Source organism: Clarias gariepinus, chromosome 2, assembly GCF_024256425.1.
Source record: "Clarias gariepinus isolate MV-2021 ecotype Netherlands chromosome 2, CGAR_prim_01v2, whole genome shotgun sequence".
NCBI lineage: Eukaryota > Metazoa > Chordata > Actinopteri > Siluriformes > Clariidae > Clarias > Clarias gariepinus.
This window is the reverse complement of record NC_071101.1, coordinates 19618619-19645745: the sequence shown is the minus strand read 5'-3', so window position 1 is coordinate 19645745 and position 27127 is coordinate 19618619. Positions and strand designations below refer to the sequence as shown.

The 27127-nt window shown below is 39.9% G+C and overlaps 2 protein-coding genes across 2 annotated transcripts in view; both read left to right on the top strand.

Moving 5' to 3' along the window:
• The window catches only part of LOC128505630 (receptor-type tyrosine-protein phosphatase eta-like), a 45202-nt gene extending 26602 nt beyond the window's left edge, over positions 1-18600 (top strand). Inside the window, exons 2-7 of the mRNA XM_053476160.1 lie at positions 15047-15193; positions 15292-15496; positions 15599-15717; positions 16919-17015; positions 17588-17640; positions 18376-18600. Coding sequence (XP_053332135.1) covers positions 15047-15193; positions 15292-15496; positions 15599-15717; positions 16919-17015; positions 17588-17640; positions 18376-18437 — 683 coding nt within the window. The 3' untranslated portion in view covers positions 18438-18600. The remainder of the gene's footprint in view (positions 1-15046; positions 15194-15291; positions 15497-15598; positions 15718-16918; positions 17016-17587; positions 17641-18375) is intronic.
• The window catches only part of LOC128540429 (receptor-type tyrosine-protein phosphatase eta-like), a 138648-nt gene that overhangs the window by 38359 nt on the left and 73162 nt on the right, over positions 1-27127 (top strand). The window lies entirely within an intron of this gene.

The window sequence follows — 27127 nt, the reverse complement described above, 5'->3', positions numbered from 1 at the left end:
CAGTAAAAACTAATACCATGCTTACGGATTATGTTGCCCAGAGGAAACATGTAACGGGAAAAAAAGCAGTGGGCCCAACTATTTTCAACGGAAAGTAGCTAAAGTCTGCTCGAAAAGTCGCCAAATGTCGCTAGATGACATCATGCGTATATTTGCATATTGATGACGTAATTACGTCGTATTTGCATTTTGCGTGTTTTCCCTAATCCTTCCTCATGTGTCCAATATAATTATGAACTTAAGCTTTAGAGAACTTAAGTGGGCCTAAAACTGAACCCTGTGGAACACCAAACTCCACTACAGAACATATCACCATTTAAGTCTACATACTGATACCGATCGGTCAAATAGGATCTGAGCCAGGAGAGGGCTGTACCCTTAATTCCTACTACATTTTCTAATCTGTGAAGAAGAATACTATGATCAATGGTGTCAAAAGCTGCACTGAGGTCAAGTAATACAAGCATGTTTACACAACCTTGACCAGATGCCAATAGAAGGTCATTTACTACTCTAGTAATAAGGATTCAAGATGGCGCCAGTGAGGTCGGCTGCCGCCACGACTGCTCCGACCACCTTTTCTTTGTTTTTGTTTTTTAAGTTAGTTTTCAGTGTTTTAAAATCGGCAAAATTACCACCATGGAGTACATTAGGTATGATAGAGACACTCTATTTTCTATTGGTGTACAATGTACTCACAATTCGATGTTTTTAACTCCGGATCCGAGCTCGCCGAGTGAGATCCTGAGGGACTACAAAGGACGCGACGCCACGAGGGAAACGAGCCGGCGTCAGGAACAGGCTGAGAGCCCGTGCACACCGCACACCTCTGCCTAGAATCCTGCTCGCCAACGTCCAGTCACTGGAGAACAAGCTCGATGACCTCAGGGCCAGGATAAAGTTCCAGAGAGACATTCGGGACTGCAATCTCCTCTGCTTCACCAAGACATGGCTGAACCCAGCGGTGCCGGACCACGCCATCCAGCCGGCTGAGTTCTTTTCGGTTCACCGCATGGACAGGACGCGGGACTCGGGGAAATCAAGAGGAGGCGGCGTGTGCTTAATGGTGAACAGCAGCTGGTGCAACAGCGTGAGCATTCTTCCTCTCACACGCTCCGGCACACCAAACCTGGAACTACTGTCCATCATGTGTCGTCCTTTTTATCTACCTTGGGAGTTTACATTGGTCATAATCAGGGCCGTTTATATTCCACCACAAGCGGACACGGACACTGCCTTATGCGAGCTGCATGAGGCACTCACACAGCACCAAACACAACACTGGGACGCTGCGCTTATTGTAGCGGGGGACTTTAACAGTGCCAACCTTAAACGCGCAGCGCCAAACTTTCATTAACATATCACTTGCCCCACCAGGGGTAAAAGGACACTGGACCACTGCTACATTACAGTCAAGGACGGCTACATGGCACAATCTCATCCTCTGTTTGGTTAATCCGACCATGCCGCCATCTTCCTCATGTCAAAATACAAACAAAGGCTGAAGCAGGACGTTCCGGTTCAAAGGGAGGTTGCGCGCTGGACGGACCAATCGGTTGCCGCGTTACAGGACGCACTCGATGACGCAGACTAGGACATGTTCCGAAACCGCCCCGATGATGACGTCAGCATGTTTACGGAAGCGGTTGTGGGATTCATCGGGAAACTAGCGGATGATACTGTGGAGAAAAAGACTATCAGAACGTTTTCCAACCAGAAGCCGTGGGTGGATAAAACCTACAACACGGGACTCCCGTCGGGGGACATGAAACCGTACAAGGCTGCGTCGTATAACGTCCGGAAGGCGGTGAAAGAGGCAAAGCAGTGCTACGGCTTGCTTAGAGGCTGCAGCTAAAGACGCTAGCAATGCTAATGCTAGTGGCGCTAACGGCTACAGACAGGAAGACACTGCCAGCACCGGAAACGCGTTCATCATCACCAAGCATGACGTGAGAAGAGCCTTCAAGAGAGTGAACACCAGGAAAGCAGCAAGACCAGACGGCCTCTCAGGTCGTCAAAGTCAACTTTATTGTCAATTCTGTTACATGTACAGTGCATACATATAGAGAATCTAAATTACGTTTCTCTCATCCTGGATACAAATAACACTGAAGGGGGGAAGGGGAAAAAAACTTAAATAACACAAACTTAGAAAACCAACAGAGGTGAGGTAATTTAGTTACTGTCCTGCAAAAAGGGACAGTTAACAACACAGAGGTGAGGTAATTTAGTTACTGTCCTGCAAAAAGAGACAGTTAACAACACAGAGGTGAGGTAATTTGGTTACCGCCCTGCAAAAAGGGACAGTTAACAACACAGAAGGCAGATATGGAGAAAAACGGAACAGTGCAATAGGAATAGTGCAAGTGTGCTTATTTTAGTTAATTAAAGTGACAAGTGACATTATAATGAGCAATATAAACCAGTAAACAAGACAAAAATACAGTATAAACAAGGTATGTACATTTTTTTTTTTTATGTTATTTCTTGGGTTGAGGTAGTGAAGGTACCAATGGTGCATGGAGCACAAAGTGACAGGTGCAAGAGTGTGATTGAGTGTGAGTGTGTGTATGTGTGAGTTTGTGTAAGTGGTGTGTGTGTGTCTGTATGAGTGTGTCCATGTGTGTGAAATAAAGGAGTCAGAGTTTGACGGTGGGAGAGGCCGAAGAGCACAGGGGAGTCAGAGCTAGAAGGGAGTTGAGCTTCCTGATCGCCTGATGGATGAAGCTGTCCTTCAGTCTGCTTGTCCTGGCTTGGAGACTCCTTAGTCTCCTCCCTGATGGGGGCAGACTAAAGAAGCTCTGGGTCGGGTGGGTAGGGTCACAGGCGATGTTGAGAGCTTTCCTTGTGAGGCGGGTGTTGTAAATGTCCAGGCGGAAGGGGAGAGAGGCACCAATGATCATCTCAACTGCTCTCACTATGCGCTGGAGTGATTTTCGGCAGGACGCATTGCAGGCGCCGAACCACACAGTAATGCAGCTGGTCAGGATGCTCTCAATGGTGCCTCTGTAGAAGGTGTGCATGATGGGTGTCGGGGCTCCGGTTATTCTCAGCTTTCGGAGAAAGTAGAGACGCTGTTGTGCCTTCTTGGCCAGTGCTGCAGTGTTGGTGGACCAGGAGAGATCTTCTGTTATGTGCACACCCAGGAACTAGGTGCTCCTTACCCTCTCCACGATCGCACCATCGCGGCCGTGTGAATAGCGTACGAATGGCGTATGGCTGCCCTATGCACGCTGTAGTCCCCCCTCCTTTTCCTTTGAGAAAGGCGTGTCAAGATTTCACAGTAAACACGCCCATTCAAGCCCTATTTATGCATTTACCTGGTTCCACCACTAGATGGCGCTTCGTTCTCAAGGACACGTTAACACGAGCCAGCAATTTAGCTGCGCTGAGTTGCAATCACGTGATTTTAACAACCCACCCCCACCCCTGCCGGACTGACGCTGCCAAACTGCACTAGAGATGAAAATGGCGGCTTAATGGACTATTCGCGGTAAGTGGTGTTTTAATTTATAAAATTTGTTTGGGATTAGTTTACAGTTTATTTCCCAGTTTAGTTTTTTTATCGGCCGTTTTGAAAATCACTGGCAGCACCACCAGTGGTCAGATGTGACTTTAGATAACTTAATGATCTGTTTACCAAGTCTGGAGTTAACATTACAGCTTACTGTCAGTGTCACAAACTCGCAATGTCAATCCTCTTTAACTAAAAAAGACACTAAAGCTTCGAAAATACTATTAATGTCCCTATTACAAAAGCTGCACTACCGGATGAAGAGTGTTTGTGCTCTATAAAAATGCCTTTAGAGTCTGATCGCGTGTTGTCTGGATAAATTCAGCATTTATTTATTCTTTAGGTAAGAGTTAATCTGCAGGTTATTTCTGTGAATATAATGTGATGCAGTTCATGAAGGACACAAGCTGAGGATAGATGTACAGGAGCTCACGAGCTAAACGCTCATAGCCGGGTTTATATTTTTCTCAATTTGGCTGTGACTTTGCGCGGTAGCGCGAGCGCTTAGTTACCAAGCTGGATAAAAACTCTGAAGTGTTTATCAGTTAAGGAGTGGGGGGAGGGGGAGGTGTGCGTGTGGGGGGGTTCAGTACTCGGGAAGTTATAGTTTGGCTTCAGAGATGAACTAATGTATACGAGTGTTATATCGCCTAACTTATTTGTATGAAAAGCGTATTAAGTAAATTCTCAGTTGATTTAATGCAGACGATAATAAAGACAGACCGGGGTTAACACGAACAAAGTTCAATGGTTAAAGTTATCCCAGTTTATTTACATTCCAGAATTCCCCAAAACAGTATTTTACACACTCTGTGGTGTAGGTTTACTAATATCTTTTATATTTATTACAACTAGATATTTTGTAAGTTTATTTATCTTTGTCTTCACTAAATTCTCCTGTTGTCTTTAATCAGAGCTCTGCTGTGGAGGATTGGGGGGTCAGACGGATGACGGTTGGCCTTTTGGAGCTACTGGAGGAGCCTGAACAAGCTGTTGAGGGAGCTGTAGGAGGGATGACGTCACAGTGCAACAGCTTTAGAATGATGTTTGGTCAGGTCTACTGTATATTCTGAACATAGAATTGCCAAACGTCTAATACTTTAGGGGGGGAAACAAAGACTTAAACTGTTCCATCTTTACTATTTTTTAAAATTGATATTTTAATATAAAAGAACCAGATAGAGACTGATAAGCAGCTGGTGTTATCCGGGTATTTTAATAACCTTTAAGCAAAAATTAAACATGTTTTCACCTGTTTTATACAAATTATTGTTTTACCTTTGACTAGTTTTGGAAGAATAAATTTTATTTTTAAAGTCATGTGTGCGTTTTTTAATTGTTGGGGGATTGTTTGTGTATTTAAAAATACATTTACTTAAACCAACAACTTCAATGTGCAAAAAATGGGACCCGACGTTGTTTTAAATAGTCAAAGAGTTGGGATAATAATAATAATGATAATAACAATTATTATTACTGGTTATAGAAACAAATAAAAAAACAACAGTTAAACACTTGATCATATGTATCTGTGCTAGTTTGTGTTTGTGATTATGTGACCCATAATTATTTTTTTCTCAGTATAAAGTTTTTGGGGGTTTTAAGAACTCCATCAAAAGAGCAAAGACAAACTTTAGAAGGAGTGGAAGGTAAGAAACCTTAGTGGAAAATACTGACTATGACATGGTGCTAATTGCTCTGTGTGTGTGTGTGTGTGTGTGTGTGTGTTTGGCGGGGGGAGGGGTACTTCAGACTAGCGCAATGTTTGCGACACCTCTCATCCACAAACGCTTTAACTGTTGTCTTGTAAATCGTTGATTAAACCTATGAACACAGCTGTTCAGCTTCAGTCCTAAACACAAGCGCAGGGTCTGTTTTTGTCCTTAATTAAAAGACACCAATATGTTAATAATTTACACAATGATAACATGTTGTTTATGTTTAATGTTTATTTTGCGGGAAAAGGTAATAAGCAATATTTAAAATAAAACAAACCAGGAAGTAAGTGTTTCATACATTAAAGTGCTTTGTATAACCAAGTGCCCCAACAGACATAGCAACAGTGTGTGGAGTGTGTGTGCGCTGTGGGGGATTGGAAGGTGAACAAGGATAATCATTTACAAGACAAAAGACGTTCAGAGGTGTGTTATGCCCTAAAACGCCCCACCCCCTGCCACGGATTGCCCCCCATTACGCAATCGCTATCTTCAAAGAAAAGCCGCCGCCCCTTTTCATTCAAACGCGTTAGCGAGTGTTTTTCTTTCCCTCAGTTGCGTTCAGTAACACGATGGAACCAATTACCTAAACAGCAGCAACAACAACCATTATGATCACACTGTTGAATTTATATTGCTTAAATAGTTCGCAGCTCTGTCCTCTTTGCATTGCTACGTGTTTATTTACTTCCTTTTCGCATCGCACGTAATGCACTCTAAAATTGACACTATCAAACTTGGAAATTATATAATATCCAATCAAACATCACCTTATTAAAAGTAACAAATTTGTCACTACTCTTCTCTTATGTAGCTTGGCTAAAAAGATAATAAAAATTACACCAAAGTGCTGCAGCTTTGGTGTCTGTGAGCTTTTCCTAATCAGAGTTACATGGGGGGCATTTTGTGGCTGATCTAGTTACACTGTACTTAGATATTGCACAGAGGGGAGTTAATTTTTGTTCTCTTCATTCTAGTTTAATTTCATCCCATGAAATAATAGTAAGTTTTGGAAAGTCTGAGTTCATCTCCCCAGCCAGTGTTGTGTATGGGCAGGGTAGCATCATGGCAGGATTGGTGTCATTTTTATTATCTTTTTAGCTGTGCTGGGTAAGAGAAGAGTAGTGACAAATTCATTACTTTCGTTACTAGACTAATTTGTCTGCAAGTGAAATACATCGATACGTTAATAATTTACACCACAATAACATTAGTGCAGAAGGATCTAGAGACGTGACTTTGAGACGTTCACAGTATATTCGAACCGTAGACAGTGTTTATTTTGCAGAACATTATAAAACAGTGCATTTTTAATAAGCCACATTGGTTTCGAGTCAGTAGTAAAATTAACGAAAGACTGAGAAGCCCTGTAAACTTGACCCTGACAGTAATAGTCGATTTTTTATATATATATGTATATATATATATATATATATAGATATAGATATATATTTTTTAAAATGTTCAAATTAACGTTTCAGAGTAGCCTATATAATTTGTCTTGTCATCTGTTTACAGCGTTGGCTGATTTTGTGATTGAGACCCATGGGTTACATTGAAATATTTTTATTAGTAGTAGTAAGCCAGTCTTTAGTAACGTTGGATAAATCACAATATAAGCCCTCTCTCACGCACGCGCTCTCTCTCTCTCTCTCTCTCTCTCACACGCACACACACACACGTACACACACAAACAAATAAAACATGAAATCGCGTAAAACCAAATGAAACTATGGCAAAAATATATAAGCAGTAAAAATTACAGTGTTATCCTGTAGGTGAATCCTGTCCTGATAACAGGCGCTGACCCTCTGGAACTGTTTAGTTCTGTTAGTATTGTGTTCAGGTGTGAATGTTTATGGGGATTTAATCTGTCTCTGCTGCCGCATCTATTCACCATAGTGATAAGTGATTATTGTCCCATCAGATCTTTGATGTGGGGATGGTATGCTGGTTAAATGACTAAAGACAGACTGATCCGTATGAACAGATATTTGTTTCAGATATTATGAGTTATTAATCGATTTGTTATGCCAATTTTTGACTATCAGCGAAAAAAACATCAGCGAAAACATCAAAAATATATAACTAAAACAAACTCAAGCAGGAGTTAAATTTTAAGCTTTACTTTGCAGCAAAATATTATTTACCAGTGTATTAAACGGAAATAGATAAAATACACCGTAATGTAAAATACTGTAAATACTGTAACCCGCATTTGTATTTCGTACCTACAACGACCGGTATAGATAAATTACAAATGTTACCGTGTCTTTAAGTATTATTAAGAATGTCGTGAAAAATATTGCAATAAGTAGTTTTATTAATTAATTAATTTAATCATTATTTATTAATATTATTAAAAATAGCATAAGCATCATGAGTTGTGTATTGAGTGATTTAAATCTGTTTTATGAATCGTTTTTTTATCCCTCTTTTTTACCACATCATCTATTTATGAAAGTATGTTGACGTAAGTTACGTTATATATATTAAATATAGTAACCGGCTGCTTGGACACTGCTGTTAACTGAAGCAGTCAATGCCTCATCTGGCGGAATTATACAGCATTGCAACCATCTTTTTAGAAAGCGCATGGGGGCGTTTATGGGGCGGGGCATCGTTAACTACGTCATCGCGGGGGATCACATTCCGTGCACGAATCGATCATGGTCCTGTCATGGTCCTGTCATGGACCTATCATGCTCCAAGCGGCTGTTTGACGTGGCTCTCACTGTATTGTGGGATGATTGTGTTGAACGCTGAGCTGAAGTCGATGAACAGCATTCTAACATAAGAGTCTTTGTTTTCCAAGTGGGTGAGCATCGAGTGGAGGGCCGTAGCAATGGCATCATCAGTTGAGCGTTTGAACCGATAAGCAAACTGGAAGGGGTCCAGGGAGGGGGGAGGGCAGTCTTGATCTGCTGCATGACTAGTCGTTCAAAGCACTTTATAATGATGGGAGTAAGTGCAACTGGGCGGAAGTCATTGAAACAGGAGGGAGATGTTTTCTTAGGTACTGGGATTATGGTGGTGGTTTTAAAGCATGTGGGGATAACAGCCTGCTAAAAATGCATGTTAGAAATGTCCGTAAAGACATCCGTGAGTTCCCCTGCACAGTCTCTCAATACTCGGCCAGGAATGTTGTCAGGACCCGGGGCCTTGTGTGCGTTAATCCTGCGGAAGGATCTTCTCACGCTGTCTGGGGAAAGCGTCATCACCTGGTCACCGGGCTAAGGTGGGTGTTTCTGTGTCGTGGTGCTGTTGTGAGTGTCAAAACGGTGCTGTGCTATGGGGGCTTGTAATCAGTGAGGGTCTGTATCCCGTGCCACAGACTCCATGTGTCTCTGCTGTCGCTGAAGCGATGGGCAACTCTCTTGGAGTACTGTCTCTTTGCCTGTTTGATGCTGCGAGACAGGTTGGCCCTAGCTGTCCTCAGGACCACTACATCTCCAGATTTGAAGGCAGCGTTTCGTACCTTCAGTAGTCTGTAGACCTCCCCTGTCAGCCATGGTTTCTGGTTCGCTCGGACAGTGATGGTCTTTGTTACTGTTATATCATCAATGCACTTGTTAATGTAGGCAGTGACAGTCTCTGCGTACTTCTGTATGTCTGTAAAGTTGTTGTGAGTGGCGGCCTGCTTAAATACATCCCAGTGAGTGGTGCTAAAGTTCTGGAGTGACTCAGAAGACCCTTCCGGCCACACTTGTATCTGTTTGCAGACTCGTTTGGTGACTTTAATCAGTGGTCTGTATACAGGCATTAGCATGACAGTGATGTGGTCCGAGGCACCGAGGTGGGGGAGGGGAAGGGCCTTGTAAGCTCATCTCTGAGTAGTGTAAACAAGGTCCAGTGTATTGTTTCCTTGTGTGGGAAAGTCTATGTGCTGTTGTATTTTTGGCAACACACTTTTTAGATCTGCATAATTAAAATCCCCAGCCAAGATGAGAAAAGCATCTGGGTGAGCTGTCTGCTGCTCACTGATGAGCTGGTACAGTTCATTTAGTGCCTCACTCCTGTTATTGGAGTTGGGGGGTACATAAACAGCCCCGATTAAAATGGCCGAATATTCCCTCGGTAGATAGAACGGTCGACACTTAATCATCATAACCTCCACCAGAGAAGAGCAGTACTTACAGACCACCACTGCGTCGCGGCACCACGCATCACTGATGTAAACACAAAGTCCGCCGCCACGGGTTTTACCGCTCTCAGCGAGAGCTCTGTCCGCACGGTAGCATGTTAGCTGGTCGAGCTGAATGGCGCTATCCGGAATGCTATTGTTGAGCCATGTTTCAGGAAATACCAAAACACAACAGTCCCTTCCAGTCCATAGGGTTGTGCGAAGAAGTTGAATGTGGTCCAGTTTATTGTCCAAAGAGCTTACGTTAGCCATTACGATGGTAGGAATAGCCAGCTTGTGTGGATAAGCCACTAACCTAGCACGGATACCTCCGCGCTTTCCCCTCTTCTGCTTCCTTTCTCGCCGCCTGTGGCGTCTCCACTCTGGGCGAGGTGTCGGAGTGAGGGTCAGTGATGGCAAAGGCCTCCGGAGCCGACCAATGTCCCGCAGCTCATTCACATTTACCGAGTTTAACTTAAAAATTGTGGATTTAGGGCAGTCTAAAGCTACAGTATCCTCAGAGTCTGCGCAGACCAGCTAGCACCCGTGTTCACTGAGATATTTAACATCTCATTATCTCAGTTGGTGATCCCCACATGCTTGAAAGAGTCCATCATTATTCCTTTTCCGAAGAAACCTCATCCTGCTTCTCTCAATGACTATTGCCCTGTAGCCCTCACCTTAGTAGTGATAAAGTGCTTTGAACGCCTGATCAGAGACTTTATCATTTCTTCACTACCGGACACACTCGACCCACTACAGTTTGCATACCGCCAGAACCGTTCCACAGACGATGCAATCTCACATCTCCTCCACACATCACTTACTCACCCGGACACTAAGAAAGGGAATTATGTTAAAATGCTCTTCATCGACTACAGCTCTGCATTTAATACCATAATTCCCTCCACACTCACCACCAAGCTGGAGCATCTGGGACTCAGCTCATCAATGTGTCAGTGGATCTTTTCTGACTGGCAGACCACAGGCAGTAAGGATGGGCGGACATGTCTCAGCCTCACTCACTCTGAGTCCTGAGCCCCCTGCTATACTCTTTGTACACCCACGACTGCGTGGCCACTACCAACTCCACCGCCATCATCAAGTTTGCTGACAACACTGTCGTGGTGGGCCTGATCACCAACAATGATGAGTCGGCCTACCTAGAGGAGATCTTCTAAACGTCAGTAAGACAAAGGAGCTGATAGTGGACTTTAGTACAAAGCAGGAGAGGAACTACCAGACCCCAGTGGAGAGAGTGGACAGCTTCCGATACCTCGGTGTTCACATCATGCAGGACCTGTCATGGTCCTGTCACATCAACACCGTGGTGAAAAAGACCCGGCAGCGTCTCTACCACCTCAGACGCTTTAGAGACTTCTAAGGTGCTCAAGAATTTCTACTCCTGTACCATAGAGAGCATCCTGACGGGAAACATCACGACCTGGTTTGGAAACAGCACCATGCAGGACAGACGAGCTCTACAGAGGGTGGTGTGATCAGCTGAGTGCATCATCCGCACCGAGCTCCCTGACCTGCACTTGATCTACAGCAAGCGGTGCTGGACCAAGGCCAGGAAGATCGTGAAGGACCACAGCCATCCCAACAATGGACTGTTCTCTCTGTTGCGGTCTGGGAAGCGATTCCGCTCCCTGAAGGCCAACACAGAGAGACTGAGGAGGAGCTTCTTCCCGCAGGCAATAAGGTCTCTCAATCACATCACCACACAGGGGTAATATCTTTTAAACATTGACATTGACTGGGCAAATCATGGACACATTCATGCAATACATATTTACATACCTGAAACATGTCACCTGAAACATGTCACTTTCATAAGTCACTTTATACAATACATGTTTATATAAAGTATTTGCCATTGCACATGATACATTCATAAGTCATTTTCATAAGTCACTTTTCATGCATATTTGCAAAGCCATTGCCACTTTAAAACATTTAAAATATTTTATATATGAATATATTTTCCCCCCCATATTCCTATATTTCTATATTTTGTAATATTTTTATTATTTTATTTTATTATTTTACTAGTTACATTTATTTTCTTTTGTTTTTTATTTCTTATTATTAATATTTATTCCTTATATATATATATATATATATATATATATATATATATATGTATTTATTTTATTTTTAATGAAATAACCTTGTTTAAGAAAATAACCTTGTACGACCACCGGTGGTCGTACAAGCATTTCACTGCATATCGTACTGTGTGTGACTGTGTATGTGACAAATAAAATTTGATTTAACGAGTGCTGTCTCTGTGCTGTGATGAGGCCTAAATCCTGACTGATACAGTTTTTTTATGCCATTTCTATGTAGATATGAGCAAAGCTGCTCCGCTACCATCTTTTCCAGAATCTTAAAGATAAAGGGGAGGTTTGATATTGGCCTGTAATTGGACAGCTGACAGGAGTCAAGGTCAGGTTTCTTAATAATCGGTTTAATAACTGCTAATTTAAACGATTTTGGAAGATACCCAATGCTGAGTGAAGAATTCATTATTCTCAACAGGTTCTGTTATTGCTGGTACTATCTGTTTAAGAATGCACTTGACAATACTGTTCTTGCAAGAACTATAACAGAAAGGCTGACCTCTGTGTCTTAAAATAACAACTAACTGTTGTTTTTGTTGTTGTTACATAATTACCTAATTCCATATGTGTTATTTTATAGTTTTGAAATCCCCAGTATTGTTGTAAAAGAAAATAAATCACTAAACAAAAACAAAGAAATTTGCAAGTGACCCCAAACTTTTGAACGGTAGTGTATATTGGGTCATATTTGTAAAACAAAGGAAAGAACATTAAGACAAACAACATATGAACCTATTAAGACAATATTTTAGCAGGTCAGGGAGGATCATCTTGATACAGTCAGTGTAGGATACACCACTCAGTGTATCAGCAAGCAAGTATACACCAATCAGTGTAAGCTGCAAGTGCAGCAGGTCAGTGATGATGAACCAGTGCCTGCTGATGATGACCAACACTTCTCCCCTGATCTACCAGAGTGAAAATGATGCCAATCAAACTGAACAGGTAATCTGAAATAAAATCAGTAGCAGCATTAGCTCATGCTAGTAATTATTATTGTAGTCAATATTATAAAAAAAAATCAGCCTTATTTTGAATTAATATTGTCTACAATATTAATTAAAATGAGTAACTTGTTTACTAGCCCGAACTGATGCTGCCTCTGATTTTATTTCAGTTTATCTGTTCAGTTGATTTTCACTTGGCTCGGGTACAGAAGGGGAGAGGTGTTGGTCATCATCATCACTGACCCTAAGGTTGCTGGATCCAGACTCACTGTCCCTGATCGTAATGTTAAAGCTGTCAGTGCCTGTGGAACTGTAATTTCCCCTCACGCAAAAGGCATAATCTGATAATTCACACAGCATCAGAGCATCTGCTTTTAAAGCTTTTTCTTCTTGTTGCATAAATTTTTAGCTCCACCTTACTCATTCTTTGCTGTATAGAAAAATGATCCATATCTCTCCCTCTGTAAATTAAAAGTGAATGGGGGTGTGGTTTCAGAACACGTATGGATTAGGATTACAATACATTCACATGCACACAAACTGTGCCGCTTGATGATGGGGGTCTGGTAGTTCCTCTCCTGCTTTGTACCAAAGTCCACTATCAGCTGTGCCGATAGCTGGGAAAAAAGAGCTCAGAGCCAACAATAGAGTTCAGCACAAAACCTTTATCAGCCTTTTTCAGCGTCACAAAATTATAATACAAAACATACAGTAAAAGTGAAGAAAAGGGTAAAACAATAGAGCGTTTCGGTGGGGAGCAGCACAGCTGAGCTCCTGCTCCATTCTCTCCTCCTCATGCGCACACACACCTACTCACACGTACTTCCTCAGCGGACACGCGCAGCAACTCATAAAGGGCAACATACTGTACATACATAATGTGATAAACAACATAGCGGTGGCCGTTACAGAACACACACACTTTATCGGCGGCGCTCGTACAATTAACGCACTCATCTATCTGCGTAAAAAAGAGATGCAATATTATAGTTTACGTCATTTTTTTAATAAATTTACGTACCTCCTGTCCCAGCCACATTAACCAGTGGCCCACCGGGAAAACGGACGGTATTCCATACAGCCATTCCGCCACTGCCTAGCACGTTATTGCTAGCTGTAACAGCGGTCCGCGGAGCAGGTATTCCGGAAAACTAATCGATGTTAAAGGATCAGTCAATAGGCGCGCAGGTCTAACACACTGGCGCTGATTGACAAAACGGCTCATTCTGCTGAAAAGTCGCATTATGAAATACTGTATGAAAAACTGGATTTTTAAATAAAAACTGACTTTGAAACAATTACATTTTGAAATAAAAACAGCATGAATTAAATAAAATGTCTCTGCAATAATCTATGTTATTGGGTAAAATAATTTGCAAAGTGCAATATATTTTACAATAATAAGCTTTTTTTTTTCAAAATATGTTTCATTATTTCACAATATCATTTTCATATTACATGTATGTGTCTTATTTATTCATAGAGTTATTTATTTCATCAAGTCCTATTTATTTATTTAATTTTGAACACTTTGGAGTTCCAGACCTAGCCACCTCGTTTGGGATCATTATTTAAAGGTGTATGGTTTTCTGTAAAATGTTTTACTGTAGCTAAGAGTCACATCACTGTATGTCACCATGTTCCAGTTTGACTTCAACACAGTAAATGTCACCCTTTCTAGTATCTTTACTTAAACAGACAAGCCTAAGCACCTCGTGGTTGTTGTAAAACCCTGTGTTTGTGTCCACTTTCCAGCATGTCTAAGCACTTACTACCACAGCAGAGCAAACAGTGGTTTTAATTATTTTCTAATTTTAAGTTCCATTAAAATTATTTGTAATGTGTTTACAGTAATTTGGCACAATCTCAATATTGTATGAAGAGCTATACTGAAAGTGTACTGTGTAATCACATCTAATCATATAAAGTGGCACTCTACTGATTTTTTTTAAGGGAAATAGAAGATTAATTTCATTGGATATCCTAGAAATGCTAGCCACACCTCTTGATTATGTTTTGATTAAACTCCAACCCCTTGTTACATTGCTCCAGGATTACATATACATTTATAATAAATCTATGACTGAAATAGGCTATTTGAATTCCTATTAAATTCTACTAATACAGTATAGTATACTATAGTAGTATAATAGATCTACTGTAATATACTATCTAATTCCTCAAGGTGCAAGTCCTGTCTCTAACATAAGCTGTGCAGGACCAAATCACACTGCAACAGCTCTGCTGAACGTAACATGGACGAATCCTTCAGGCAGCAACCACGGATTCCGCATCAGTCTCAATCATTCAGGGACTTTGTTCCATCTTGCAATTCTGTCTGTAACATTTTTTTTTCTAGTAATCTATAATATTTCAGCACTTACACTGTGATTATTTCAATACAAGGACTTGGTGAGAGTGGCACATTTGACTTTACAGTACATGCAAGACAGGCATTACAGGCATGTGAATTACTTTTGTATATTTGTTGTATTGTGTTATGTACAACTTATAAAAAGCTCAAATTAATAGTCCTGTGTAGCTAACATGATAAATTTCATAGCTGCTTTTTATGCATCAAGGAAAATAATCATGTGCTTCTTTGTACCCCATCAATTAAGAGCCACCAGTGCCCAGTATTCCAGATGATGTAGCAATAATGGTCACTCCAATGAGCCAGAGTGTAATAACTCTGGAATTCAGTGACAGTCTTCTAAATAGCGAACCAATTCAAGCCTATGGTGTTCTGCTGTCAACTGACCCAAACAGTATGTTTTTTTTTGTTAATTTGTTTCTAAATTTGTAAAGAAGCATGGTATTTTTAACTTTTTTTTAATTAATAAAAATGTTTTTAATGTAATTTCAGGTAACATTTCCAGTAATTCCATAACAATGACCTATAATGATTATCTACAAGGAAATACAAAGACATATCTCACTGTTTTAAAATTAAATAATAATATCATTACCAGAAGCAACATGATTAAAATTGAAATTGGAAGTACCAATGATGCATACATAACTAGGAATACAAATTATAAAAATGGACCTCTGACTAATCAGAAATACAGGTAAGGATAAAACTTGTACAGATAAAACTTGTACAGAAGAAGAATATAATCCATATAGTAAAGTAATCCATATTCAGTAACATTATTCACCCTATTTTGCAGGGTGGCCTTGGTTCTGTTTACCTACATAAAAATCAAAGACAGGCTTGTGGACATTCAGCAATCAGTCTTCTCTGTGACACCTTTTGCCAGCATCACTGGAAAACCATCAGACCATAAATGTAAATCAACTTAAATTACTTATTAACCTTTTAGTTCTATGAACATAATAGACACACTGTGTGTCAAGATTTGCACTCCTTCTTCTCGCTTTAATTTCTCCAGATGAATTCACTGCTGCAACCTAATATGTTTATCACATGATACTGCCCAACAAAATCAAGATGTTTTCATCTGCGCACCCAGAGTTCACATTTTAATAAATTAAGTCACAGGCACATGTCACAAGAAAGAAGAGAATCTGTTGGCCAATTATTCAAGCATTTTCACACTAATGCTTCTAGGTTAATTAAGTCACAATGTAATCATTTTACCACATATGACATATCAGCAGACCTTATGCTTTCAGAAAATCCAAACTACATTCTGTGCTATAAAGCAAGGTGGAGTAATGCAATTTCAAAATAACTATATATCTGCCTCTTTTCAAATACAGTGCTTATATTACATTTTACATTATTCCAGACAATCTCCACTACAAAATGTGGACACACGCACAAACACGGGAAATTAAACAAACAAGCCAACAAACAAAAACAAAAAAACAAGGTGTATCATGTATATACAGCTTTTTATAATTACTGAGATATGACTTTTAATGTAGAAGAAAATGACTTGGAGTTTATAGTGTGTCAAAATAATTAATTATAATGAGTCATTAAAATTGAAGAACAAATATTTTACCATATACTATTATGAACACTGTGTTGTTAAAAAATACAGTTTTATGTAGATAAAGAAAGCCCTAAAGAACAATATATAAAATATTAAAAAAAATTTGATACCTGTTTTAATGTTTGTATGATTGCCTATTTTATAACCTGACAACCTAAATTCACAGAATAGACTAATTTGAAACTTAATTTGAGTCTGGGTGCAGCTGAATATTATACAGCATACAGTATCACATGAAATATTTATCAAATAAATGAACTTTGGATCTAAGAAACAAACAGCACATACTTAAACATGGTGGATGTGTTTTTAGTGTACTTTAAAAATAAATGAAATTCTAAAATAAATTCATTTTTAATTTACTTTTATTTTTCAGTTAATTATAAAAAAATAATACTATTAATAAGTTCACACACATTTTTTGCTTTTTATTTAAAGTTTAGTACAGTATTTTCAATGTGTTTCTTGAAGCTTGAAGGAGTTGCGTATTTTGATGAATCCCCTGCCTTTAATTCTAACTCTCTACAGCAAACACTGTTACAATTGTTTTGGCTGTGCTGTTGCCCATCATCTGTTCTTTGCTCATCATCATAATCATCAGCATCAGCATCTGTCATTTGAGAAGGTGAGAAATCATGTGATTGCATCAGGTCAAACATTACACACGCTGTAAGCCCAGATAAATTGAGAGTACTCAAATAATTGAAGGCAACTGTTGCTTGTTTCCCCCATGCTTGGTGGATTTCCTTAAGGCACTTCGGTTTCCTTCCACAGTCCACATGCATAGTAGGCTAATTGGCATGTGATGAATTAAAATAATATAATAATACTTTCTAAATAAAAGTGCATTATTATTAAAACAAATGATAAAATTCAACTTTACATTATGATCAGTTGTTGTATTCATAAACTTTTCAAAAGTTAAAAATGTCCTTTTTTGGTATTATCACTTAAATAAACCTTGACTTGCCTTGAATGAGTTAATCAAATTGCATCTAAATCATTTACTTTATTTGGTTGCTTAGAAAAATGTTTTGAGTTAACAGTGCACTCGCACACTGTCATAAATCTGAACAATAAATTGTTTGAGTGGGTCCAAGCATTCCTCTCACCAAGCATTCCACTAACATAATTCTACATGTTTATTACTGGTTTTCAAATGACATTTAGTTGTGTCTCCTCTGTGCTGTGTTTCAGTGACAGGCTTAGGTTTCACCACAACTCTGACGAGGATGAAGCAGTTACTGAAAGTAAGTTAATAAAACAAAACCGTTTCTGTATAATGATGTGTAGCTTTGGATTTAGGGGGAATGAATGTATGATTCTATATTATATGCATATATTACTTTATACATACAGTACAGTGTGATAATCTTGGGTACCAACTAGTCAGTTTATTTTTTATTTTTTATTAGGTGTAGTCTGCTAGTTGACAGAATGAGGTGTGATGGTGTTTGGTTCTACAGTACATTTAAATAGGTCAGTTTGTTTTATCTAATAGGTATTCTAGACTCTAGACCTGCCTCATTTCCTCATATTAAAATAAATTAAATTATGCAGTTTAAATAAAAGAAATAAGATCAACTGTTTTACAGTGACAGGATGCAAAGTGCCTAAAGATATTTATATGTCACTCTGTGACATATAAATATCAAATATAATATTATATGTGTGACATATAAACAAATCTTCTGAAACTGGTCATGTACAAGACTGGACTGAAAATGAGAGCCAAACTGAATATTTTAGCAAATATAAGAGCCAAAAAGTCTTTCAGGAAGCCTGGAGAAATATTCCTCAAAACTAAACAAAAAAAAAATACAAAATGTAAAAACAAAATATGAAGATATGAGGGGTGGCTTAAACAGTTTGCACACTGCTGTTGCACAATAGTTGTTTGTCCTTGACATTATTTATATATATTTTTTAATTATGAGCAAAAATGTCCAGTGTTCTTGTCTTCTTAAGAATTTGTATGTTTCCAGGTATTGATCTACAACCAACCTACTGCATGTTAATTTCAGTAATGTACCAAGACCAACTATAGGTCCTGCTTCCAATTTTGTTTAAAGAACCTAAAAGAAGCACATGCTGAAACACCCTGAGCTTTTCCATCCAAGTGCATCTGCCTTGGATTGTAATGAACCTAACTGCATCATCACAGATCAATCTTCTTTGACTGTTTGCTTGCTTATGACTGACTAACAATCACTAGCTCATTAGATGTGTCAACATATAAAGTTTGATTTGATACTTATGTGTTAACACAAAAAAAAAAAAATATATATATATATATATATATATATATATATATATATATATTTTTTATCAAAATGTAGAACTTAAGTTTGGTAGTCAATAAAATTATATACATGTTGCTGATTCTGTTGTTGGCAACATGACAAATAGTATATAATGATTTACCATCTTTTTAATAGAAAAAATATAACTTTATTTAAATACCTTCCTGCTGATGTAACCTATTGATTCAGGATCTACAGTAACCATAAATGTTTGGCTACATGTCCTGCACAGCACACTCTTTTTTCTTTTTTTTACTTCTATTATTACTTCTGTAATGAAATTCTCTGTGTAGAGTATGTGTGTGTGTGTGTGTGTGTGTGTTTTAAATTAAACCAACCATAATTAATAAGCAGTGAAGTACTGTAACTTGAACAGTACTTCAGTGAAGTAGAACTACTAAAGACAAAATAGTCTACCTCTGTATCCAATGTAATTGATTACGAAACTAGTTTAATTCACTGTGCATGAATGATCATCATTGTGGTATTATCATTGTGTAGTGTTTTAGGTATGGCATTCAGAGCATTGTCAGCTTTATGTAAAATTATATTAACTAAAGGTATATGCTGTATAAGCTAAAAAGCAGGATGATAAAGATTTATGTTGTAACATTGAAACGTATAGACATGGAAGTTTCCAGGCATGAGGTGATAGTTTGATCATGTAACTTGTAACCAATCATAAGTTGATCCATGTACTTTGTATGAAAAATAAAAATAAAAAAAAGTTTTGTCTGTACATTGGTCAGTTGGTCAGTAATGTTATGAATGGTCATGTGTTGGATTCAATAATCTACTTTAAAATAAGCTACTAATAAGTAACTTGCTCAATGTAAACAAACACCTGCACTAATAAATATTAATTAGAAATTCTAAACTGAATATTTTTACTGGGATTATTTAATTTTCCACCACTGAAATAACAGCACAGAGGTGGTATAAGTGAATTTTAACGTGTCGAAGAAAAAACTTCATCTTTATGCGATCTGTTTTTTTGATTTCTCATGTATGATTCACTCTCCAATTACCGACCAGTGAGTGTATTTGGCGGACGACGAAAGAAGTACAATATAGCGTAAACAAGGCGTAAGATACTCAACCTTACAAAATAATATTTCTTTGTATTAATAATTCAGGCAGAGAGTTCTGTCGTACAGAAAGACAGATAGACATGTATGTGGCTTCAACCTGAAATAATAATATCACTGATTACATTAAATCTGGTCAGCTTGTTTTTAGCTTAAACTCTTTTTTACATCAATGATGGGTATACTAATCCCTCTATATATTCTGTATGATTCTTACCATTGTCTTGCATCTATGAGGTAAGGAATGGTATTGTTGGTAAGGTACATGTGAGCTCATTAACTCTGTAAATTTTGCAGTGATAAAATAACTTTTTAAAAGGTAAATTTAACACTGGACCAGAGTGTATTTGGTGCCACTCAGAATTGGTGATAAAATGACTCTCGTCATAGTGTTCAATTTTCAGAGTAAAACTAACTTTGTTTGGAGTAAAAAATTAACACTGCTCAACACTGGATAGTGTTACCACAATTTAACACTAAGGGAAAATTAACACCACAGGTGTCAATATTTCACTTTTGTAGAGTTATTTACAATACCTTACAATTTTAAAACCTATTTGGTATTGTAATAGGTTAAAATGGTGATCAAATAACTCCATAAGTGTCATTATTTTACTCTATTGTGTCACTACTTTTCTCTCCGACAGTTCAAAGTCAATTCTTAGAGTGTTTGTTTGTTTGTTACAGAAAACAACCTCAATGTACTATTTAAAACATTTGTTAAAACAATGTTTTAACAACTTAAAAACATTACATCTGCATAAAAAGGCAATAGGGCACTATACGCAGTGCAGAATCTGTTGCTCCATACTTCATTTAAAGATCAAATGGTTTGAAATATACTGTAACAGCTCATTAACATTCACTACCTTTAAAATTCGGTCTGGATGAGATCTGACTGTAAAAGCCTGGTAATGGTCATCAAAACAGAGTGTTTCCATCAGTGTTCCACAAAGCAGTACATTTTCATCTTTCACAGCAATAGTCTTGATCTTACAAAACACTGGCATCTCACATGCTACTTCTGTACAGATAAGAAAGACAGGGCGATACTCTGTGCCATGATGTTTGATCCACTTTACAGAATAGACAAGTTCTAATATTTCCACCCCTAGTTTGGAAGCAATGTCCATGCCACCTTTAAGTTTACTAAGTTCCATCATCTTCCCTGGACCAAGAGTCAATCTGTGCTGGCTAAAAGACTCCAAGTTTATTGCCATACAACTCTGGTGCTTTTTGGCTAGCGTATGGTGATGTTTTTGAAGCTTTTTAATTGTGTTTTAAAGAATTTGTGTTTCGCTTCATAACGCATACACCACATGTGCAGAATTGGTCCAATTTTCCTTATACACTGTGGGTAATGTTTCATCATTATGTGATGCTTTGGCAACAGATTTTTTTTTAGGAAATAATTTTTTAAATAGCTGGTGATCTTCAGTTATTAAATGTTTAAGATAAATGGTCATGCCTTCTGTTAGGACTGGTGAAAATAAAATGTTAACAATCTGTAGAAGTAAAAGCAAAAGATGCCAGTTTTTATCATTTCTCTGCACTAAATCACCAAATAACAGGCATGTTGCATAACAAGCACCAAGATTGGATGGCATTTATACCCAAACCGTTGCTTCCAACAATTTGACCATTGGAGGACGGTTCCTCTGCTGATTGTAACCATAATCAAAAACATGTATTCGACCAGCAAGATCATCAGCACTCAGAAAATTATGCAATGCACTGCAAAACAAGTTTTACCTCTAGCTGAGCGACACCTTCCAAAATGTCGTGCATTATATCTACAGCAAAATTGTTTGCTGTCTTGAAATATTGAGTGAGTTTAACAAACACACCCGTTTGACGCCATGAACATGAGGTAGTGTAGAGTCATCTTGTAACCTTTTACAATGCAGAGCATGCATCTCAGTTGTTTTCAGGGTTATCTTTGTAAAACACATTGAAAGCGATCTTTTTCAAGAACATAGAAACGACAGCAATATTGAGCCCCAAATGACTTCAGAAATCCTAATAAACTGTGTAAGCCAAGATTATCCCCTGTGACTTGAAAAACTGTCCCTCTTACACAATGTCTAGATAACGGATTCTTAACCCCCTCAATCTTAAAGGGATCATCCAGAAACATTTTTCATTAAATGTTAATATGATCTTTAGGGTCCTAATAAAAAGTTTGTAATGTATTTAATTAAAAATTCTCAATGGTTGTGTAAAAAGAGCACTACTTTTAACTGGTAAAAACTAGCTCTGTTCTCAGCAACCTATTTTAGTGCATGTTCCTTTAAATGCTTATGATCTCTGCTGTGCCCGCCCCCCCCTAGTTCTGTGGGGCGTGTCTTCACAACACACGTGGGGTATAGCCACGGGAGTGTAGTTTTGGACTGCATTACCCACTAAGCATTGCCCACAACGCAGTGCTTTGTGAGTAATGCAGTCCAAACTGGAAAACGCTGGAATATAGAGGCTGAGTCTGTTTTCTTAAGTAGTTTTTGGTTTGATTTAAGTACGGAACCTACGCGGAAGTTTGTCATGTTATCACCTGACAACGCAGAAATTAAAAGAATGGACATGCATCGACTCGATTTGTCTTTCTCATCACTGCATGGGCATGAAATAACGGGCTGTTACGCTGCCGCGTGCAGCAACTAAAAAAGAGAGAGATACGAACGCGATGTGTTTACTGATGTGTTTACATGACTTCTTAATCTTCGACAGACATCGTTATAAACCATCTAACGTAACAAAGGTAGGCATAATATAGTTTTCCGACTACGTACACAGTTTGCAACTAGACAATCACCTTAATGCATTGTTTATTATACTCCGCTTTTTAATTTACACTCCGCATTCATCGTGATTATCTTGATTCATCGTGAATCGGTGGCCGCGTTACAGGACGCACTCGATGACGCAGACTGGGACATGTTCAGAAACAGCTCCGATGGTGACGTCAGCGTGTTTACGGAAGTGGTTGTGGGATTCATCGGGAAACTAGCGGATGATACCCTGGAAAAAAAGACTATTAAAACGTTTCCCAACCAGAAGCCGTGGGTGGATAAAACCATCCGCGACGCTCTGAAATCTCGCACCGCTGCCTACAACACGGGACTCACGTCGGGGGACATGGAACCGTACAAAGCTGCGTCATACAGTGTCCGGAAGGCGGTGAAAGAGGCGAAGCAGCGCTACGGGAGGAAACTAGAGTCACAGCTCCAACAGAGTGACTCTAGGAGCCTGTGGCAGGGATTAAGGACAATTACTGAGAGATTATATATCACAGTGTTAGAATTATTTTATATATAAAGGAGTAATTTCTACTCTCTTGCTCTCATCCTCCTAGATCTGATATTAACCTGTTAAATCTTTCCTGCTCCTATCTTCCTGTCTCCTCTTGCATCTGCTCCTTAAGGTGTGAATGCTCCCACGCTTACCTTCCTATACTCTCTTTATGTCTCTCTCCCCCTCTCTCTCTTTCCCCCTCTGTCTCCTTCCCCCTCTCCCCCTAACTCGAGCCAACATCTTGTGATCTGTTTCTGGACGGACACCTCTCTATCTTCCTCTCCTTTGATTCCAGTGTTGCCAACTATTTTCAACGGAAAGTAGCTAAAGTCTGCTCGAAAAGTCGCCAAATGTCGCTAGATGACGTCATGCGTGTATTTGCATATTGATGACGTAATTACGTCGTATTTGCATTTTGCGTGTTTTCCCTAATCCTTCCTCATATAATTATGTGTCCAATATAATTATGTACTTAAGCTTTGTAACAGTGAGTAATATAAGTGCATCGGAAGAAAAAATAAATAAATAAGAAAAAAAGAAAATGGTCAAATTAAATAGTTTATTTCAAGCAAAAGAGAAGCAGGTAAGTGATAGGTCCGTTGCAACACCGATCAGGGCAGACACAGGAAGATGAGTAACTTTACCGGGAAAGCAAGACCTCGTGCTTACAGGACAATATTGGTGACATTTGGAAACTTGCTAAGGTTTGTCCAGAAGTTGCTAGATTTGTCACTAGGCGCTTAAAAAAAATAATAAAAATGCGGATTTGCGCATGGGCAATTCATTGGCAGTCAAGACTCGTAGGAGTGAGCATCTCCTGCTGTAACTGCAGCTGGGGGGGGGGGTTGACTCCTGCGAGAGGACAGGCCTGTCTGTGAGTGCTTTGGGACGGGGGAGGGGCCAGCGGCGGCAGCTGCTGTGGCAAGTTGAGAAGAGTCAGTACAGACACATCGGAGTCTCCAAAAGTCTCCAGTAACACAAGAAAAAGTCGCCAGATTTGTCGCTAGTCGCTTTTTAAAAAAAATGTCGCTAGAGGGATTTGAAAAGTCGCTAAATATAGCGACAAAGTCGCTATGTTGGCAACACTGTTTGATTCTTCAGGATCTCACCAGGACATTTACAATGGTTCATGTAGTTTGTAGTTACATATTCCACAGGCGTTTGGTCAAACATATATAAACCCCATCTTTTGCTGTTAATAAACAGAGACCTTTCTGAAAGACAACGTGTGTGTGTGTGTGTTTGACTGAGTCTCTCCTGGCGCCAGAGAAGCTTACTCTGCTTTTGCATAAAGGGGGCAAATAGTTTTTCACACCACTGTATAACCTCGGTCAGGTGACATCATCTGATGAAGCGCACCTGCAGGTTATAAATAGAAGTGAACTGGAAACATTCCTCAGATCAGTTTTGTCGGAAAGTCATGCAGGCAGTGTGGCATTGGAGCGGAGCATCTCGTTTCCGCCTTTTTAGGTAACAGGGTTACAGCAAAGTAACCTGAGACGTTCCTTTTCAAAGGCTACACTTGATGCTGCGTGATAACGCTATGGGAACGAGAATGCCAACGCCGCCGCACTGTGTCTGGACCCCAAGGTTGTGTAGCATGTGCGCGCAAAGGCCCGAGGAGGTCTCAGAACTATCTCTGGGAGGCTGACTCGAGGGCCCGTGAGCCCAGAGTAGCATGAACATCCAGACTATAGAATCTCACTAATGTGTGCAGAGAGGACCACCCTGCCACATCACACACTTGTTGCAGGGGAACACCTCCTGCCAGCGCAATAGATGAGGCAATCCCCCTGGTCGGGTGAGCCCTGATTCCTCGAGGCGAAGTGTGACACACGCCTCGTAGGCTAGGGCAATAGCATCTCTTACCAATGTGATAAAAAGGCTGCTCAAACTTACACCACTGGCTAGCGCGGTGGATGTAAATTTGAAGAGTACTGAAGACAGTGAGTGAAACCTATCCTGCTCCGGAGCTGTAAAATGCAGAGGACAAGAATGAAAATAGTTCTAGTGAGGACTAGCCCAGGGGCAAAGTCTAGGCAGGATGGGAAGCCTGCAGATCTCCAAAAGTAATTATAAGAAAAAACATCTTAAGGGTCAGAAGCCAGACAGGCGCTGACTCTAGTGGTTTGGAAGGGGTGTCAGCCAGACCCCATCAGTCAGAACATGACAGGCCGAAACAGCGGCTATGTACATTCTGAGGGTACTAGGGCATAAGCCCGAGGAAACGTCTTGCAGAACTCCAGCACTGAAACAATTCGGCAGTGGACTGGGTCTACAGATTTCGCCATGCACCAATTTCAAATACCCTCTCCTTGAGGGCATAAGTTCTTCTAATGGGTGAAGGTTCCAGGGCTCCAACTCCATGTGCCCTGGAGTGTAAATCGCTTGAGGGACAGAAACTCATCCAGTGCCCAAAGCAGAACCTGGTGCGCTAGCTTATTGAAGCAGCGCAGCACAGTCCGCTCTGGTGATTATGAGCCAGAATGTACATCGCCCTGAGGGACAGGGACTCGCTCTGTGCCCAAGGCAGAACCTGGTGCACTAGCTTATTCAAGCGGTGTGAGCACAGTTCGCCCCGGTGATGATGTACGAGCCTACCCTAATGTCGTCTTCCACTCGCACTAGGGCATGGTAGCCTCTCAACTGCTGGAGGAGGTGTTTAAGGGCCAAAATAAAGCCATCAGTTCGGGGCAATTGATGTGCCATGCAACCTGTCTGAACCACATAGAAAGGGTATGAAGCCACCTGGCGCGTAACTCGTATTTGCCTCCGGGGATTGACCCTTAAGTAATCCCCTGGCTTTAGCTATAATGTACATCGGCCAGTGGGACAGGAACTCGTCCTGTGCCCCAAGGAGAACCCGGTGCGCTAGCTATTCAAGCGCGATTATTTAATTCAATTCAATTCAATTCAATTTTATTTATATAGCGCTTTTAACAATGGTCATTGTCCCAAAGCAGCTTCACAAAAAAAAATTAAAGATTTTTTTTTTTATAGAAAAGGAAAGAAAAGAAAATATTTGGAAGTGTGATAATAATGAAATGAATGAATGATGAATGAAATGTCTCTGATGAGGGTGACGGCAAGGGTGACGGCAACAGTGGCAAGGAAAAACTCCCTGAGATGGCAATAGGAAGAAACCTTGAGAGGAACCAGACTCAACAGGAAACCCATCCTCATCTGGGTGATAACAGATAGAAATAACATCAAGTGTGTTGTGCAGGTGAAAGTTCAATATATCAGAAGTTGTGTAGATTCAGTTCAGCAGTAGGTGCAGAGGGCAGATGGGGTCAGGATCACTGGAAGCACAGGAGCAGGATGTGTAGCTCCAGCCATCATAAAGCAGAATCTAGCTGGAGCAGGTCCTTCTCAAGATGCCTTAGAAACCTCGCAGGGTTGGCCTTTGTCTACTGAAGCTGGCACAATCTCCAGATGTCTCAGGATGGGTAGAAAAATACAGAAAAGATGGAGAGAATTAGCGTAGTTGCCATTCAGGATAGGTGTACTGGAGTATGAGGTTATGGGATGAGTTACGCGTATGCCAGATTAAAGAGATGCGTCTTGAGCCTACTTTTGAATTGGGAAACCGTGTCTGCTCCCCGAACACTGTCCGGAAGGCTATTCCAAAGCTTTGGAGCCAAATATGAAAATGCCCTGCCCCCTTTTGTAGATTTAAAAATTCTGGGAATTACCAGAAGTCCGGAGTTTTGTGATCTTAAGGGACGTTGTGGATTATAGCGTATCAAAAGACTGGTTAGGTATGAGGGAGCTAAACCATTTAAAGCCTTGTATGTAAGTAGTACTATTTTGTAATTAATTCTAAATTGAACAGGTAGCCAGTGCAGGGATGATAATATAGGTGTTATATGATCATATTTTCTGGATCTAGTGAGAACCCTGGCGGCTGCATTTTGGACTAACTGTAGCTTGTTTATTGAGGATGCAGGACAACCACCTAGTAATGCATTACAATAGTCCAGTCTGGAGGTCATGAATGCATGAACTAGCTTTTCTGCATCAGATACGGATAGGATACTCCTAAGTTTGGCAATATT